This window comes from Lepidochelys kempii, chromosome 14, assembly GCF_965140265.1.
Source record: "Lepidochelys kempii isolate rLepKem1 chromosome 14, rLepKem1.hap2, whole genome shotgun sequence".
Lineage (NCBI taxonomy): Eukaryota > Metazoa > Chordata > Testudines > Cheloniidae > Lepidochelys > Lepidochelys kempii.
Genome location: NC_133269.1, coordinates 28,363,586 through 28,377,146, shown reverse-complemented (window position 1 = coordinate 28,377,146; position 13,561 = coordinate 28,363,586). Strand labels below are relative to the sequence as shown.

The following is a 13,561-nucleotide window of genomic DNA, read 5'->3' as shown; positions in this document are numbered from 1 at the left end:
TCAAAACTGAACCCCCATGGTGCAAACTGAAGCCTCCCCTGTTGCCCTTCTCATGCGGACAGGCTGGAAAATAACATCCACATTTTGCTCCAGATTGTCCCATCAACCTGGGACATGGCTGCAACGGATCCAATGACCTTCGAGGAGGTGGCTGTGCATTTCTCCGAGGAGGAATGGGCTCTGCTGGACCCGTGTCAGAGAGCCCTCTACAGGGACGTCATGCAGGAGAATTATGAGACTGTGACCTCACTGGGTAAGGATTTCCGTTCCCTTGGTTATTAGACAATTTGAAGTCTCTGAAGCATCGGGGGGCAGAGTGAGGGTTAATGAAGTACTTTATGGTCTGGAAGTGTTCTGTGGGGCATATCACTATAGTAGAAAACAGTGAGGAGAGCTCTTCTTGTGTTTGAGGCATGGCCCTGGATCTCAGGAGAGATGGCTTCAGTTCCTGGCATAACCACAGGCTCCGTGTCTGAGCTCTTCTAACTCACTAAGTCTGTGGCTTTCAAAGGGACTCGGGAGAGCTAGACACAGATGCCCCATTAGGTATGTCTTCACTGCAGTTAGACACTTGGATAATAAAGTGGAGAGTGTGTTTATCAAATCTGCGGATAACACCAGACTGGGAGGGATTACAAGCACTTTGGAGGACGGGATTATAATTAAAAATGACCTTGACAAATTGAAGAACTGGTCTGATTTAACAAGATGAAATTTAGTAACGACAAGTCGCAGGGCAAGCACACCCCATCCCCCTGTTGGGGCAGGGTAGGGGCTGTTATAGCCCCGCTGCTGAGTTCTCCTGACCACCCTTAGCCTCAGGGTGTTGCAGCCTAATGGCCAGAGTCAATATAAGTGCCCCCTATTTTGGATGGGGGACTGCATGGCCTGATGGCCAATGGGGAGAAGTGGGCCATCACCTGGGGGTGGGTGGCAGCTGTGGTAAGGGGACCCAGGCCCTCCCTACTCCACTGGGTCCCAGCCCAGGGCCCTGGTGAATGTGCTTGCCACTGAGTCAGTGGGGATCTGACTGAAACATGCTGATTTATTGCTCATTTCAGCAACTAGACCACTGTGTATTTTCTCCGGGCTACTTCCTACTGTGTGTTCCTGTGGTGTCTGGGTCTCCAGCCTGTGAATCTCCCAGCCATTCCACGGTTTCCTGGGTGTCCAGGGGTAGCTGGGTATGTTTCTGGATCCTGGTGGACTTGGCCTCCACTGTCCCAGGCTCCAGTAGCTCCCAGGCGGGAGCCTGCTGCATACATCCTTCCTCTTGGCGGTCAGCCCAGACTGAGCAGGGCTGCTCCCTTTTATACCTGGTTTCTAGCCAGAGCAAGCCCAGCAGGGCTGACAGGGCATGGCTTACTTGGCCCATAGGATTGAGTTAACCCTTGCAGGCTCAGTGCAGGGCAAGTGCGCCTTGTCATACAAGTGAAGAGTACTCCACGTATGAAGGAAAAAATCAAATGCACAGCTACAAACTGGAGAATAACTGGCTACTCAGCAAAACTGAAGAAAAGGAGCTGGTGGTTGTAGTGGATCACAAATTGTATATGAGTGAACAGTGTGATGCAGTCGCTAGAAAGGCTAATATCATTCTGTAGTTTATTTACAAGAGTGTTGTATGTGAGACACAGGAGTTAATTGTCCCGTTTCTCTGCATTGGAAAGGCCTCAGATGGAGTTCTGTGTCCAGTTTTGGGCACTACACTTTGAAGTCTGGTCTACACTACAGACCTGTATCGATATAACTATGTCACTCAGGTGTGTGAAAAATCCACACCTCTGAGGGATGTCGTTATACTGACCTATCCCCATGTAGATGAGATTATGACATAGCTACTGCCTCTGGGGAAGATGGATTAAGTACGCTGATCGAAGAACTCTCTCTCTCATCGACTTGTAGCATTTTAACAAAGATGCTCTAGTGGCTCAGCGTTTTAAGTGTAGATGTGCGCTAAGAAAGATATGGACAAAGTAGAGAGAGTCTTGAAGACAGCCACCAAAATGATACAAGGTTTAGTGACCTATGAGGAAAGATTTTAAAAGAAAAAAAAAGGCATATTCAGCTTTGAGAAAAGAAGACGGGGGTGGGGGGATCTGATAACTCTTCAGATCCATTAAGGGCTGTCATAAAGGACAGTGACCCATTATTCTCGATGTCCACTGAAGGTAGGACAAGAAGAAGTGGGTTTAATCTGCAGCAAGGGAGGTTTAGTTTAGATATTAGGAAACACTTTTCAACTGTCAGGCAAGTTCAGCACTGGAACACGTTCCCAAGAGAGGTTGTGGGATCCCATCACTGGAGGTTTTTAAGAACAGGTTGGACAAACACCTGTCAGGGATGGTCTAGGTTTACTCAGCAGAGGAGGATGGGCTAGGTGGCCTATCAAGATCCCTTCCAGTCCTTCATTTGTATGATTCTACAGTTTCAGCCCAGGTGAGAGGAGAATGGCTGCTTCTCCCCTCTCAGGTCTGTGCTGTAGAGTAGGATGGGGTGGGGGGGAGAGGAGAAGTAAGGAGAGCCAGAGCCAGGCCTGTGTTACCTGCCAGATGGCTGCCTGCTGGAGTAGAGCTGGTCTAATGGGTGATTGGGAAGGGCAGATTGACCATTGATCAGCCAGGGGATGAGGGCTTAGTATGACCCCATGAGAGGAGACTATTACCAGCAGGACAGTGGGGTGGGAGGAGGTATTGTTTCATATTCTCTGTGTATATATAAAGTCTGCTGCAGTTTCCACGATATGCATCTGATGAAATGAGCTGTAGCTCACGAAAGCTTATGCTCTAATAAATTGGTTAGTCTCTAAGGTGCCACAAGTACTCCTTTTCTTTTTGCGAATACAGACTAACACGGCTGTTACTCTGAAACCTTTGCTCTCAGTGTGGCACTGGGGGCACATATCTAGTGATCTTCTTTCCTGGACTTGACTGGCATTTCCTGGGTTTATTTCTTCACATCTTCTCTTAGGAAAGTGCCATCTAGAGGCCCCAAAAAAGGATCACAGCCCCTGTGAGCTGGGCACTACACAGCCACATAGTGAGAGACAGTTCCCACCCCAAAGAGCTCACAGTAACAGGAAGCAATTGTTTTCTGCTCTGGCTTCTGTTGGTGAAGGATATGGGTGAGTTTGTGTGTATGTGGGTGGTGACCAAAGAATCTCTTGGTGCCAACTGGCAGAGGGCCCTGCTCTATATAGGGGTACTGGGATCCTCCTGCATTCAATAAAAGAATGTCATGTATGGTCTCTAATAAAAGCCTGTATGACACTGGTCATTATAACCATTGTGAGATGCATGTACAGAAAATATGTGAGGAGTTATGTGTATACAGTAACTCCTTGCTTAACATTGTAGTTATCTTTCTGAAAAATGCTACTTTAAGCGAATCAAATTTCCCCATAAGAATTAATGTAAATGGGGGGGATTAGGCTAAATTTTTTTTGCCAGAAAAAAGACATATAGTATACATTTTAAACAAACATTGTACACAGCAATGATATTGTGAAGCTTGGTTGAGGTGGTGGAGTCAGAGGGTAGAAGAGGGCGGAATATTTCCCGGGAATGCCTTACTGCTAAATGATGAATTAGCACTTGACTGAGCCCTCAAGGGTTAACACATTGTTGTCAATGTAGCCTCAGACACTACAAGGCAGCAGGAATGAAGGGAGGGGAGACAGAATGGCAGAGAGAGACAGACACACACCCTGTGTGAGAGAGAGAGATGCGCATTGCCCCTTTAAGTACACTGACCCCAGTGTAAGTACATTGCCCTTTTAAGTAGATTAGCAAATTGAGGCAGCAGCTGCTGCCAGCAAGCTCCCTCTGTCCTGAGCCCTGCTGTGTCTCCTCCACCACCCCCACTCTATGGAGATGGGGGGCAGGAGCGGAGGGAGGGGAACACCCTGACATTAGCACCCTTCTTCTCCTTCCCCCCCCCTCCACCCCGCAGAGCAAGCAGAAGGCTTCTGGGAGCAGCTCCAAGGCAGAGGGCAGGAGCAGCACATGGCAGTGGTGGGGAGGGACACCTGAACTGCCTGGCAATTGATAGCCTGCTGGGTGGCTGCCGCACAGGGAATTTAGGGGAGCAGGGAGCTGATGGGGGGGCTGCCGGTCCACCCTGGTTCCAAGCCCTCACCATCTAGCTCCAACAGACTGCTCTTTCTGCAAGCAGTGGACAAAGCAGGCAGCTGCCAAGCAGTGTTATAAGGGAGCATACTTTAAATGCGCATGTTCCCTAATTGATCAGCAACGTAACAACAAAACAACGTTAACCGGGATGACTTTAAGTGAGGAGTTACTGTATATACTAAAAAAAAAGTTCTCTAGGTCTGTAGTTAAAAATAGGTCACTCAAAGGTAGCATGTCTCAAGACAAACTCCTTCACATAGGGGTTAGAGACACTTATCTCCACAGGGGGAGGCACTGTATATTGTGTGTCATGCAATAGGACTCCATTAGCGTTCTTTGTCAAATGCTAATGAAGAGTTCGTAGAAGCTTCAGAAAGAAGCTAACCGGAAGAGAGAAGCAGCCTGAGGTGTACTCAAAGGTCTGTTCTGGTATAGTGAGGGTGCAAAGAGACACCCTGGCATCCTTCACCTATGAAGTAAACTCACTTGAGTTTGCTTCATGAAATGGGGATTTCAGTCAGGCTTGGCTGAAAGCACTGGGGAGAACTTTGTGTGAGGTGATGCTCTTTGGACAGGAGGATAACCTGTTAGTTAAGGTTAGAGTTTCATGATGTTGTTTTACATGTAACCATTTGTTCCCATCTCCCACACTGATTTTCATTTGAATCTCTATTCTTCCTTAAATAAATCTCATTTTCTTTTATACTTGAACTCACAGGCTGTATGGAATACAGGAGCAGTGGTCGAAAATAAAAACTGGCAAACTCTGGTAAGCTGTTCCTTTGGGAACAGAGGAACTGGGAATTCTCTGGGTATCAGTGATCAGTGGCTGGCTACTACAGGGGTATCACTGATGTGACTGGTTTCAGAGTAACAGCCGTGTTAGTCTGTATTCGCAAAAAGAAAAGGAGTACTTGTGGCACCTTAGAGACTAACCAATTTATTTGAGATAAGCTTTCGTGAGCTACAGCTCACTTCATCGGATGCATACTGTGGAAACTGCAGAAGACATTATATACACAGAGACCATGAAACAATACCTCCTGCCACCCCACTCTCCTACTGGTAATAGCTTATCTAAAGTGATCACTCTCCTTACAATGTGCATGATAATCAAGGTGGGCCATTTCCAGCACAAATCCAGGTTTTCTTACCCCCCCACCCCCATACACATAAAAACTCACTCTCCTGCTGGTAATAGCTCATCCAAACTGACCACTCTCCTTACAATGTGTATGATAATCAAGGTGGGCCATTTCCAGCATAAATCCAAGTTTAACCAGAATGTCTGGGGGGGGGGGTGGTAGGAAAAAACAAGGGGAAATAGGCTACCTTGCATAATGACTTAGCCACTCCCAGTCTCTATTTAAGCCTAAATTAATAGTATCCAATTTGCAAATGAATTCCAATTCAGCAGTTTCTCGCTGGAGTCTGGATTTCAAGTTTTTTTGTTGTAAGATAGCGACCTTCATGTCTGTAATTGCGTGACCAGAGAGATTGAAGTGTTCTCCGACTGGTTTATGAATGTTATAATTCTTGACATCTGATTTGTGTCCATTTATTCTTTTACGTAGAGACTGTCCAGTTTGACCAACATGCATGGCAGAGGGGCATTGCTGGCACATGATGGCATATACCACATTGGTGGATGTGCAGGTGAACGAGCCTCTGATAGTGTGGCTGATGTTATTAGGCCCTGTGATGGTGTCCCCTGAATAGATATGTGGGCACAGTTGGCAACGGGCTTTGTTGCAAGGTTAGGTTCCTGGGTTAGTGGTTCTGTTGTGTGGTATGTGGTTGTTGGTGAGTATTTGCTTCAGTTTGGGGGGCTGTCTGTAGGCAAGGACTGACCTGTCTCCCAAGATTTGTGAGAGTGTTGGGTCATCCTTCAGGATAGGTTGTAGATCCTTAATAATGCATTGGAGAGGTTTTAGTTGGGGGCTGAAGGTGGCGGCTAGTGGCGTTCTGTTATTTTCTTTGTTAGGCCTGTCCTGTAGTAGGTGACTTCTGGGAACTCTTCTGGCTCTATCAATCTGTTTGTTCACTTCTACAGGTGGGTATTATAGTTGTAAGAATGCTTGATAGAGATCTTGTAGGTGTTTGTCTCTGTCTGAGGGGTTGGAGCAAATGCGGTTGTATCGCAGAGCTTGGCTGTAGATGATGGATCGTGTGGTGTGGTCAGGGTGAAAGCTGGAGGCATGTAAGTGTCACGGCTAACCTGGTGGCTGAACTTTGTGACTTTGTCCTTTCCCATAACTATTTTACATTTGGGGACAATGTATACCTTCAGATCAGCGGCGCTGCTATGGGTACCCGCATGGCCCCACAGTATGCCAACATTTTTATGGCTGATTTAGAACAACGCTTCCTCAGCTCTCGTCCCCTAATGCCCCTACTCTACTTGCGCTATATTGATGACATCTTCATCATCTGGACCCATGGAAAAGAAGCCCTTGAGGAATTCCACCATGATTTCAACAATTTCCATCCCACCATCAACCTCAGCCAGGTCCAGTCCACACAAGAGATCCACTTCCTGGACACTACAGTGCTAATAAACAATGGTCACATAAACACCACCCTATACCGGAAACCTACTGACCGCTATTCATACCTGCATGCCTCCAGCTTTCACCCTGATCTGCTGATCTGAAGGTATACATTGTCCTTTCCCATAACTATTTTACATTTGGGGACAAAGTCACAAAGTTCAGCCACCAGGTTAGTCGTGACACTTACATGCCTCCAGCTTTCACCCTGACCACACCACACGATCCATCGTCTACAGCCAAGCTCTGCGATACAACAGCATTTGCTCCAACCCCTCAGACAGAGACAAACACCTACAAGATCTCTATCAAGCATTCTTACAACTATAATACCCACCTGCAGAAGTGAACAAACAGATTGATAGAGCCAGAAGAGTTCCCAGAAGTCACCTACTACAGGACAGGCCTAACAAAGAAAATAACAGAACGCCACTAGCCGTCACCTTCAGCCCCCAACTAAAACCCCTCCAACGCATTATTAAGGATCTACAACCTATCCTGAAGGATGACCCAACACTCTCACAAACCTTGGGAGACAGGCCAGTCCTTGCCTACAGACAGCCCCCCAAACTGAAGCAAATACTCACCAACAACCACATACCACACAACAGAACCACTAACCCAGGAACCTAACCTTGCAACAAAGCCTGTTGCCAACTGTGCCCACATATCTATTCAGGGGACACCATCACAGGGCCTAATAACATCAGCCACACTATCAGAGGCTCGTTCACCTGCACATCCACCAATGTGGTATATGCCATCATGTGCCAGCAATGCCCCTCTGCCATGTACATTGGTCAAACTGGACAGTCTCTACGTAAAAGAATAAATGGACACAAATCAGATGTCAAGAATTATAACATTCATAAACCAGTCGGAGAACACTTCAATCTCTCTGGTCACGCAATCACAGACATGAAGGTCGCTATCTTACAACAAAAAAACTTCAAATCCAGACTCCAGCGAGAAACTGCTGAATTGGAATTCATTTGCAAATTGGATACTATTAATTTAGGCTTAAATAGAGACTGGGAGTGGCTAAGTCATTATGCAAGGTAGCCTATTTCCCCTTGTTTTTTCCTCCCCCCCTCCCCCCCCCCCAGACATTCTGGTTAAACTTGGATTTATGCTGGAAATGGCCCACCTTGATTATCATACACATTGTAAGGAGAGTGATCACTTTAGATAAGCTATTACCAGCAGGAGAGTGGGGTGGGATGAGGTATTGATTCATGGTCTCTGTGTATATAATGTCTTCTGCAGTTTCCACAGTATGCATCCGATGAAGTGAGCTGTAGCTCACGAAAGCTTATGCTCAAATAAATTGGTTAGTCTCTAAGGTGCCACAAGTACTCCTTTTCTTTTTACTGATGTGACTGGGGCTTCAGGGCCTGGAGCACATCTGTTATCAACCTGCAAGGCAAAGGTAGGACTGGTGTATCCTAGAGGACACTTGACACGGTCTTTACCTCATCTCGAGTTTCCTAATTTATCTTCTCCATTGTTAGTAAATGATTCTCCCTCCCCAGGGTGTTCTCCCTCTTATCTTAGCTGGCACAGATATTCTGTCTTTTTAGCCTACTGACCTATTGTCTTATCTTATTTAGCAACAATCTGTTTACCCTCCCTAATCCCATCCTCCAAGTAATGGGGCCTCCCCCCATGTGTCAATTACTCATGTCAGGACAGGCCTCTGCTACCCAGATAAGACTCCCTCATGCTGGAGGCTGGTGATAACAAGGTGACTCACAGCCCTGGATGTCCTGAGATGCATTATGGGGGTGGGGTGGATTGGCTGAAAACTGGTTATACCCCAGATAGCTAAAGAGTGTAGCAATTCTGCTCAACTCACCATGGGAATAAATTAAGGGCGTTCTTTGGGCAGACTGGATGAACCCTTGCTCCAGATTAGTGTGTCACCATGGGCTATTGTATGATTTATAGCCCTATCTCTCTAGGATGGGGGTGGGGAGAGGAAGGAGCCTCTCTGGGCAGGCTATTCAAATCCTGGGTCTGGAACTACTAATAGTCCTGACCTTATGAACAAGATCAACACTTGTGTCCTTCCCCTCCACCACCACCCCCTGCCCCGATACAGGATTTCTAATTCCCAAGCCTGATGTGATCTCCCGACTGGAACAAGGGGAGGAGCCGTGGGTCCCCAATCTCCAGGGCTATGAGGAAAGGGAGATCCTGAGAGAAGCCCACATAGGTAAGGAAACAGCTAAACTGACTGAGAAACCAATTCTTGTATCCTCATGGCAGACGTCACTCACAGGTTTTCATCAAGCTTGCCTGACCCTTCAGCCCCTGCCTTCATCTATATTCAGAGGATGTAGAGGAAGGATGAGTCCCTCCTCTCTCTCCTCTGAGGAAAGGGTTTGAAAGGATAGGGTGGATTCAGCTCCTGACATTTCAATCTCCCCAGCAGTTGTGTGTTTGTTCCCCCATTTTCTCTTTCTCTTTCTGAGGTTTCTTTCCCCTCCCACTCTGCCCCAGCACAGGCAATGACTCCTGTCTGCATTCTCTCTCTGTCCCAGCAGGTAATGCGACACTGAGTAAGAACAAGGAGAATCCTCAACAGCAAGTTCCTGAGCAGGTAGATTTGCACAGGACGGTATCAGGGAAAGCCAAAGGGGATGTTTCCCAGAATCCTGATCATGTATATGCCTGGGATAGTCAGCACAGGCCAGAGAAGCAGCAGGGAAACCAGCCAAGGGAGAGACACAGTAAATCCACTCAGAAGAGAAGAGGGGACAACCAAATCAAAGATATTGCTCAGCAGAGAGTCCCCACAGAAGAGAGACCCTACACATGCAGTGATTGTGGGAAAAGCTTCCGGTGGAGATCAGCCCTTATTACTCACCAGAGAATCCACACAGGAGAAAAACCCTACAAGTGCCCTGACTGTGAAAAAAGCTTCAGACAGATCTCAGCCCTCACCTATCATCAGATAATCCATGTGGGAGAGAAACCCTATAACTGCCCTGACTGTGGGAAAAGCTTCAATCAGAGCTCACACCTTATTAAGCATCAAAGAATCCACACTGGTGAGAAACCCTATAACTGCCCCGACTGCAGGAAAAGCTTCAATCAGAGCTCACACCTCATTATTCACCGGAGAATCCACACGGGGGAGAAGCCTTTTAAATGCCTGGAATGTGGGAAAAGCTTCAGTGTGAGCTCACACCTTGCTGCACATGAGAGAATCCACAGGGGAGAGAAGCCTTATAGGTGCCCCAACTGTGAGAAAAGCTTTAGTCAGAGCTCATACCTCATTATTCACCAGAGAAGCCACACAGGGGAGAAACCCTTTAAATGCCCAGAATGTGGGAAAAGCTTCAGTGCAAGCTCAAACCTTGCTGCACATCAGAGAATCCACAAAGGAGAGAAGCCCTATAGGTGCCCCAACTGTGAGAAAAGCTTCAGTCAGAGCTCAGCCCGCACTAATCACCAGAGAATCCACACAGGAGAGAGACCCTACCGATGCAATCAGTGTGAGAACAGCTTTAGTCAGAGCTCAAACCTTATTTCACATCAGAGAATCCACACAGGACACAAACAGTAGAATTGTCCTGGCTAGGGATGGGCCAAGTGAATAACACTTTTGCCAATTCCCCTGAATCTCAGAAGGGTCAGGCCAGGCTGGAGTGGCCATGCAATGAGGACATGCATCAGTTACTAAAGCAGAGAATGAAACCACCTGTTAGGGGGCTTATTTCTTCACCCACTTACTTCCCTGGTCCTTCTCGCATGAACAGAGAGCAACAATACCCGAAGTCCAAAGGTGCAAACAATTTTATGTTTATTGGGGTGAACTTCCAGCAAGCATGATTCCACTTTCCTTCCTTAGTGTCCCCCTTCCCAGCTCTGACACCACAGAGCTTTACACCTGTGTCCCTGTTCCCATTCCTGCCCTTAGCCAAACATGATTCCAATTTCCCCACCCCCATTCCTATTTCCCCCATCCACCCACCCACTTCCTGATTGACTGCAGACTATACAGTAAAACTTGAGTTCTGCTTAGCTATACCTTAACCAATCATTTTCCTGAAATTTAACTAACCAATCCTAACATACTGTAACATGATTATTTAACCAATTATATCCCACCACCTTAATTAGTTTACTCCCAGCAAAATTAATTATACAGCAGACAGGAACAATCACAGAACTAGAAAAAGATTATACAGACAAACAGTAGCAAACTGGGAACTATAATAACAAAACAATACAGAAGTGAGGATTTCACATCCCAGCTATTGATAAGTGAGTTCTTGCCAGACAGGATGCTATCAAACTAAGTTTCCTTTTACATTTTCTAGGCACTTCCCTTTCTCTGGAGGTGATAGGCACTCTCAGGACAGGATTGTATTCCAACAGCCCAATAGCACCTTATTTCAATGCGACTAGTTTGGAATGTGAGGAGGTGACCGGTCACTTCCCAGATTATGGCTGCCTCTGCTGCTTAGCCAAAGGCCTTAGCCTAAGAATAGACCTCAGACTGTCACAGTAAGAGAAGGACTTTACACCGGCAGACAGTGATTTTGATTTTTCTTTCTTTTATACCTCTAACTAGCCAAGTGATAAGAATACACTTAAATGCTTAGCGTATAGGCCTTTACAGACAGGCCTGAATATCTATATCCTAACACTCCACCCCTTTTTTTTTCTTTTCCTTTTGGGATCCTCCTGCCCAAGTATCCCTGAAAAAGCATAGGACATATGGCGACACATTTCCTGATAGGGCCAGGCATCAAGGTGGAAGGTGTCGATATTCCATTTGTCCCACTGCCCCTTGTGTAGTATAGTGCCCTGCACCTTCTCTCGTACAGGCATACCACACCTATTCCAATTAGTGTTCCCGACTTCCCATTATAGTGGGCCCGAAATGGTTGGGTCCGCGTTGTCTAGTACACTGCAGGGTTTGGAGGGCTTACTACATTACTTATAGGTTATCTTCATATGCAACATAACACAAGAACAGTTAACAATACAAAGTTCACAGGAACACCGAGTCCTGACCACTGCAATATGGTCCAACATCCGAGACACCACCGAGACACTGCCTCTCCTCCTTCAACAGGGTCATGATCTTACGTGTCCAGTTGCTGGTAGTTGCAACAAGCTGCCCCTGGAGGTTTTACTTGCTTTTGTCCAAATCATAAGTCCACTGAATGTTCACAGAGAAATGGGATATTGTCCAAACCAGCTTCACCACTTGGTATGGAATCAGGCAGTATGCCCTGGTTTGATTATTCACAGCAATAAGATTCACAGATTCATTTGTGCACCAAAGTCCAGATAGCAGCATGTAGATGTGTGTAGTTTGGTTATGGGCTGGTGTAATTGTGCCCCCAGTAATATGTACGTTCCCAGCAAAACACCTTATACACAGTACCCCCAATTGTCCACCCCTTGCACAGGCCATTGATTCTGCTCCTCCATAGTCATAGGAGAGGGGCACATCCAAACATCTTCTGTTGATTTACACTATTTTACACACCTCTCCATTGATTCCCAGTGAGCTCCTTAATTTTCCCGCTGGCTCTAGCTTGCTTGTAGAGTGTCTGAAAAACAAAAGAAACAATTTCCACCCCCCTAGTGGGGACAGATTATTGCTTAATAATTAATAATATCACTTTCTTTTACAAATTTTCTTGCTAATTGCAGGAAAAACAGAAGAATTACCTCCAGGCTGTTCTTATTTTGTTCTATAGTCAGGCTAGTGAATTATCCCACTCACTGGTCATTTATGAAATTCATGAGATGGTGTACCTCAGTTTCCCCTCTTGTACAACAGACCATGTTTGCAATAGTTTCTCTGCTGTACCTAGTTTTAAGTTTATTCTCAGGTAATAGCTGAGACACAGCTTCAAATTTTAGCACAGTACACATCCTGGGAAAATGCACATTCCTTCCATATAGTTTAACCTCGATAACATTAGCCATATTAATTTTACACAAGGTGTAACTGCCTTCCCCATGCCCACAGAGTTTTCATGCACACCCACCAAAGCAACAATCTGATCCCCCAGAGCCATCCCAAGGCTCAGTGTTCCCATCAGCACCTTCCTAGAACTGAGTTGTGCAGAGGCTGAGGTAAGATTTCCATGCTGTGATGGAATTTGATTATTACTTTTTGAGAAGCTCTGAAACGCCTCTGTTCTGCTCCTACATTTACGTTGATGCTAGAAACCTAGAACCCCCTTTATCTTGTATACTGTTGTGACGGGATCCCCGGGGTGCAGCCTGGGACTGCTGTGCCCCTTTAACTCCCCAGGTTGGGCTGTCTCTCACAATGCTTTGCTAGTGACCAGCAGCAAACCCCTCCAGGCGCTGTTATCACTCAGTACAACTGCATGTGGAGCCCTACACCAAGCTAGATTGCATGAATGCTCCCAGAGTCACTCATGAATCACACAGAGAAAGGCACCAGCCAAATCCCCACCCCAGCTCCCAGCCTTGTACCTCAGGAATATACCATCTTGCACTGCTCAAGATGAGCAGTGCAAATTTATTAATTGGTTCACCACTTCATCAATGGAAAGTGGATATACACCAGCCTTTGTAAACCTGAGCAAATACCCTTACCAAATACTTCAGGCAAACTCACTGGTAAAGGTAAACAGTTAAATTTATTGACTACAAAAGATAGGCAAAAAGTCAGAATGGTTACCAAAACAAAATATATAAGTACACAGTCTAAACTCTCAACCCTATTAGACTGGGTAACATCTAGATTAAGCAGTTTTTCTCACCCCACTGGATAGTGCAGTTCATAGTACACAGGTTTCACCCTTGAAACCTGGGCCAGTCCTCTCTGTTGGAGTCTTCAGAGTGTCCTTGTTGCTTGCAGCATGGGTGGGGGCAGGAGAA

General features: G+C 46.3%; 1 protein-coding gene across 1 annotated transcript; it reads left to right on the top strand.

Moving 5' to 3' along the window:
* The first annotated feature begins 219 nt into the window (after window positions 1-219).
* On the top strand, window positions 220-10,486 carry LOC140898102 (uncharacterized). The gene is made up of 3 exons (XM_073311555.1): window positions 220-253; window positions 8,781-8,894; window positions 9,223-10,486. The coding sequence occupies exons 1-3, from the start codon at window positions 220-222 to the stop codon at window positions 10,248-10,250; spliced, it is 1,176 nt and encodes a 391-aa protein (XP_073167656.1). The 3' UTR covers window positions 10,251-10,486.
* The last annotated feature ends 3,075 nt before the right edge of the window (window positions 10,487-13,561 follow it).